This window comes from Salvelinus alpinus, chromosome 28 (genome assembly GCF_045679555.1).
Source record: "Salvelinus alpinus chromosome 28, SLU_Salpinus.1, whole genome shotgun sequence".
In the NCBI taxonomy this organism is placed as follows: Eukaryota; Metazoa; Chordata; class Actinopteri; order Salmoniformes; family Salmonidae; genus Salvelinus; species Salvelinus alpinus.
In genome coordinates, this window is record NC_092113.1 from 5,619,857 (window position 1) to 5,625,983 (window position 6,127).

Here is a 6,127-nt window from a genome sequence, read left to right on the forward strand (position 1 = left end):
TCCACAACTAATGCAACCTAAATCCATGTTGCTAACAGTTCAACAAAGTTCTTCATCGAGGAACTGTTTGCAACATGGATTTAGGTAGTATTACCAGATTTTCTCCAGCAAATCAGATGGAAAAGATGATCTCCCTCCATCATCTTCTCTTCTTATATAGTATCATGATATGGGGCCCATATTGTCATAAGTGTTCAAGTTTAATATGAAGTATAGTATTGCATACTAGGTCAATCAGTGTTGGTGAACCGTATTTAGCAACCACTGCAAAAGTTTGTCAAAGCGGTGTGTCTGACGTCACACTCCCATAATGCACGCGCTCTGAAACTCCAGCGCTGCACTGGAAAACCCAGGCCCTGAAAATAATAAAATAGTTTTACAAAATATCTCAGAGAAAAGGAACAAGAACCGAATACCGAAAGTTTTAAAGGTACGTTTACGCCAATTTTTAACAGAAAAGTCCCAAATATAAGTCTGCCAGCCTGATAGTAAAAATCGACTCATGCCGAGCAACTTCGTGACATGAACTTGCTGAATTTCTTTTGCAGTTTTCAAATAGTAGTGCAATATGTCTATTTCTGTTAATTACTTAATTACTATCTGTAATAACGAAAAGCTTAACTGTTCCGCTGGCTCTCACCAAATGTTCAGAATACAAAAGTGTTAAAAAAAAGTATTTTTTAATGTTCGTCCTTCGCACTACGTGCCACCATTGCGTTTTTTTCGATCATGAATTACATTAGCTAGTCCCATTTATTGAGTTTTCTGTTTACTCTATATTCTAATTGACTAGCGTTGCGTGAATTAGATAGTCGTTTAAAAAACACATTTCTGAAACACATCATTAAAGATCATATACAGGTTGAGCAGCTGGAGTTGATGATTAACCATATGTTCGTTGTATTTAGACACTTGATTGGTTTTCAAGTGTTAATAACATACCTTGTTTTACATTGTGTTGAGATCAGAGACGGTTTTGTAGTTAGAATTTTCTAATATAGAAAACCTTGGCTCATCATGCCACCAAATTTCCACAAGAGGGCACTATGACCTGAATATTGATCTGCAGCACTTGCACAATTATAACCATAGTTGTACTAAATCCTGAACTTCAACTTATTCAGACAGTTTTCCTTTTTTCACCTGTGTAATTGCAAAAACCGCTCAACTCCATTACATTACAATTTCAAAGTAATTACAGAAGTACTATGTAATTACAGTGTTACTACCAATGACATATGTCTGGTTATTACACAGGTATAGGGGCAACTTAATGTCAAGTGCATTGCTTTGGGTGGGTCCTATACATGGGGTGTGTCAGGCCCCAGCTTGACTGTGGGTAATTTCATCATACAACAACTATAGGCTGATCTGTGCTTATTTGTGCTTATATATAGGGCTGTAATCATGCAGAACTGCCACTCACATTCAATTGCTTTTCTGGCTGGTGTGGCTGGATGAGACCTGGAGAAGAACCACACAACTTACCCAAGAATTACCCTCTGGAGAGACACACACACACACACACATACAACTCACACAAGCTCAGGTACGCTCATACACATCCAGTCCGAGCTTTAACGGCTGAGTGTTTGACTCCTCTCCTTTCATCGCCCAGGCCCTATTGGGTTGCTATGGCAGCTGCTGCTGCAGAACCACCCCATCTGATAGAAGCTTGCACTGGAAAGGGAGACAGGCGGACAGACCCTCGGCTGGAGAGAATACGAAACACTCCACTAACAGCATTCAGCAGCACTCAACACCCCACTCTCCATTAAGGGTGCAGCCAAGGTTGTCAAGTTTGAAGGTCCTCTCTTAAAATATCCCATGAGTCTGCTCAGGCTTATGGCCCGTTGTCCTCTGCAGAAGACCCAGTGCCGTTCCCTCTGCTAGAAGATGTTCCAACAGAAGGAGCACCTGAAAAGCCACCTTCAGGCCCATGACGCCAACAGGCAGGTGTTCCAATGCCAGGAGTGTGGCAAACAGTACAGCACTCAGCTGGGCTACCGGCGCCACCTTCTGGCCACCCACACCCCCAGCTCCCTCTCTGGGGAGCTCCATTTCCAGGAGGGGGAGCCCACCCTGCTGGAGCAGCTAGGGAGCCACACCGACAGGCCTCAGCCACTGGAGGGTGCCACCGACGCCATCAGGGAGAGGAAGTATTCGTGCGAGCGTTGCGACCGACGCTTCTACACCCGCAAGGATGTGCGGCGCCACGCTGTGGTTCACACGGGCCGCCGGGACTTTCTGTGCCCGCGCTGTGCCCAGCGCTTTGGCCGCAGGGACCATCTGACACGCCACCTGAAGAAGAGCCACGTCCAGGAGGCCACACCCACCACCCCCACAGCCACACCTGCCCCCACCACACCTGGCCCCGTAAAGGAGGAGCAGAGTCCGCTGTCATGTGGCATGGGGCCCCCCTCAAAGGAGCCCATAGAGACCTTCCCCATGGACATGTACAGCAGCTACCCCCTGCAGACCATGTCCAATCCAGGCATGGGCCACCACCACCACTCCCTCATGCAGGTTTCCCTGTCCACGGCCATGGGGATGGGCCGCCACATGCCGGACCCCGCTCCCGCTCCCCATCCCCATTCCCACCACCACCTCCCCCAGCCCCAGCAGCAACAGCAGCCTTATGGCCACATGCCCAGGTACCAGCATGGATCTACCTCATACCCCCACCCTGACACAGAGAGCTTTCTCATGGACCTGCAGAGTGGGCTGCCCCCACACTTGACCGCAGCCTCCCCCTCTACCTCCTCCTCCCCTCAGAGGGAGGTGCTCTCAGAAGCCCAGGGTGGGCCAGGGGCCGGGGACCCCCACATTCTGTCCAGGAGCCCCGCTCTCTCCTCGGCCGAGCTGTCATGCGCTGCTAACATGGACCTGGGTCCTCTCCTGGGCTTCCTGCCGTTCGGCCTGCCTCCTTACAGTGCTCATATGAGTATGGGAGGTCTGGTGATTGGCTACCCCTCTAGCTCCACCTCCACTGTGCCGCCCTCCTCCAGTCCCCTGCCTTCTCAGGCCCCAGGAGGCCTTACCTTCCTGCAGCCTCCACAACTGCACGCACCCCAGGGCCCCGGAACCCACAACAACAACCAGCTACCTCAGGGGTTCAGCAACCCTGGAATGAGCACTTCCACCTCCCTACCTCGCTACTACCAGGCCTTTCAACAGTGAGCAGCCTGATACCATGTGACCCACGTGACCTAACACCAGGCCAAGGGACACTTCAAATAGTCATGAATAAAGCCTCCGATACAATATGAGTGTTTAGAACAGGTATGGGCAAGTTAAATTTTGTTGTCTCCCTCTTGACAGCGGAGAGGGGGGAGAGGGGGGGGGATGATGTTTTAAAGTTAACACATTTTGCAATGGGGCAGAGTGAAGATTTAGCAATTTTATAACAAATTTCATGCAATTCTACAAATTTGTGCATTGATGCATTGGTGCATTGATTCGCAGGTCAGTTGCCCATCCCTGGTCTAAAATGACCAGAATACACAAGTGATACATACACTATATATACAAAAGTATGTGGACACCCTTCAAATCAGTGTATTGGGCTATTTCCGCCACACCTGTTGCAGACAGGTTTATAGAATCGAGCACACAGCCATACAATCTCCATAGACAAACATTGGCAGTAGAATGGCCTTACTGAAGAGCTCAGTGACTTTCAATGTGGCACTGTCATAGGATTCCACCTTTCCAACAAGTCAGTTTGTCAAATTTCTGCCCTGCTAGAGCTTCCCCGGTCAACTGTTCCAGACAGCAGATGTCCACATACTTTTCGTCATGTGGTGTATATGCTTTCAATGTGCTTGCATTTAAAAAAAAAAATTGCATTAGTTTTCAGTCTTTAAAAACGATGCTCATTAAGCTTTCGGTGGCAATAATTTCCATTATGACGTTGAACACAATGAACCACCTCATCAGTATTACCTCATCCGATTAAAATAAACTTGAGCAGAAGGAGAATAGGGAGTGTCTTTTAGCAACCCAAATGTTGTTTTACTGAAACCTGTTAGAAATAGGCCAAGTGGTTGCACTTTGGAAAGATCGCGTCAGGTCTATACAATGTGGACATAAGTGCTACATGACACCTGCCACTCATCTAGATTTTTTTTTTCAACAATGTGATTTACTTTGATGACAATGGTTATGCTAGATATATAACAGCAGTTTGCTTAACATTGTACTTTTGTGTCATCATGTAATGCTTATTTATATAAAAACTAGACACATTTAATTTTTAAGTTCCTTTAAAGAAGTTTTCTCTTCCCAGTACCCCATTCCACTTATTTGGTCTGTTCCAGACAGTATTAGCACACTGGTTCAAGTAATCAAGGGCTTGATTATTATTATAAACTGGGTGGTTTGAGCCCTAAATGCTGATTGGCTGAAAGCCGTGGTATATCAGATCGTCGTCCACGGGTATGACACATTTATTTACTGCCCTAATTACGTTGGTAACCAGTTTATAATAGCATTAAGGCACCTCAGGGGTTTGTGGTAAATGGCCAATATACCATAGCTAATGGCTGTATCCAAGCACTCCTTATTGGGTCGTGTATAAGATCAGCCTTTAACCGTGGTATATTGGCCATATACCACACCTCCCCAGGCCTTATTGTTTAAGTTGACCATTTAAATCAGCTGTGCTTGTTCTGGTATAGACCAAATAAGTGGAATGGCAGGGGGTACTCGAGAGGTTTGGCAAACACCTCTTTAGAGAGTTTTACTGAAATGGGTTTCATATTACTGCATATCATTGACTGTATCCTGTATTCAGTGAAATGTCACACCGATGTCTTAAAAAATGCTACTGTTGTGCCTCTTGGATGTCTACTCTCGACTGTGTTAAAGCACTTATGACATTATGAAAGGAGAGAATTGATGTCTTAAAAAATGTTTTGTTCCTTTTACCTCAACAACATGCTCTCCTAGATGAACAGCTAAACAGAATGATGTCCTGTGGGGTTAGGGTAGGTCTATATCTTTCCAATTTACTTTGGCTCTGAGTTGTGCCATTAGATCTAAAGTGAAAATGTAGGTTTTATGAATCTAGTTGCTTTTTTGTTGTTGTTGATACAACATACAGTGATATTAATTGACCCATATTCTTTCTACCTCTATACTATTATAGTATATGTTATTTTTTTCTGCCATATTCTGTCACCGGTGTAATCTAAAAATATAACAAGAAGTGTAACAAGCAGTACGGAAAATGTTGTATAACACCTCCTCCTTGAACATTGTCTCTTTTACCAGTTCTCATGTATTATATCCTATCCTGATATGTAGATCTCTGTTCCACGCCCATGTTTATTTTATACTTGTTTGCCGCATTCCAGACTGACTACATTGCAGATGCCTGCCAGATCTCACAACACCTGGATAGGTGTTTTAAGATATCTGCCAACCACATCATATGATATAGCAATCTGATGCACGGCTGTACAGTCGATGACGTAACATGCCACTATTGGTTGATGCAATGCACCTGTCTGCAATGTAGTCGGCCTGGAACGTGACCGTTGACTACCTCAGAAAAGAGCAACTTGTTACTCTTCATATCATTGTGTAGAGTTTATTTTTGTCAGTTCAACGAACGCACACTTTAGTACTAGATTTGTTTTGAGGTTAGCTTAGCATATTGACGGAAGGATGTTAGCACAATAATTAAGTTCCCATTATATTATGTTAAATGGTGATTTTATTGTATTGAATTGCGGTGTTGCCTGCAGTAAAATGAGCTACTATTTAGGCAAACATCCCCGTTAGCTCTTAGGACTACGCTCTAGCTGTTTGTACCATCACCCTGTAGAAGAAGTTACAAAATAAGAATTGCTCTTTTCATATTATCTTTGAAGCATTTTCTTATTGTCAGAATGTGAACAATAAAGTACCACATAGATTGATTCATTTTTCACTATCGAACACATTTCCTCTATAGATGTAATGTCATTTGTTTTGGCATGAATTTGCTTCCATACATTTCCACACGAAAAGGTACAAATATTAAAGAACATTTATGTACATTTTACGAGTCAAATGATGTGGCGTAGCCACTATTTAATCGCACACCAGTTTATTTTACACAGACAGACCAAGATGAGGATCT

At 44.3% G+C, this 6,127-nt stretch overlaps 1 protein-coding gene across 2 annotated transcripts; it reads left to right on the forward strand.

The window, feature by feature from the left end:
* The first annotated feature begins 304 nt into the window (after window positions 1–304).
* plagx (pleiomorphic adenoma gene X) lies at window positions 305–5,924 on the forward strand. 2 transcript variants are annotated; one of them, XM_071371230.1, is made up of 2 exons: window positions 305–430; window positions 1,398–5,924. In XM_071371230.1, the coding sequence occupies exon 2, from the start codon at window positions 1,897–1,899 to the stop codon at window positions 3,178–3,180; it is 1,284 nt and encodes a 427-aa protein (XP_071227331.1). In that variant the 5' UTR covers window positions 305–430; window positions 1,398–1,896; the 3' UTR covers window positions 3,181–5,924. The 2 variants fall into 2 exon arrangements, with proteins under 2 accessions (XP_071227331.1, XP_071227332.1); XM_071371231.1 differs by having other exon boundaries at window positions 1,619–5,924.
* Window positions 5,925–6,127: the final 203 nt, after the last annotated feature.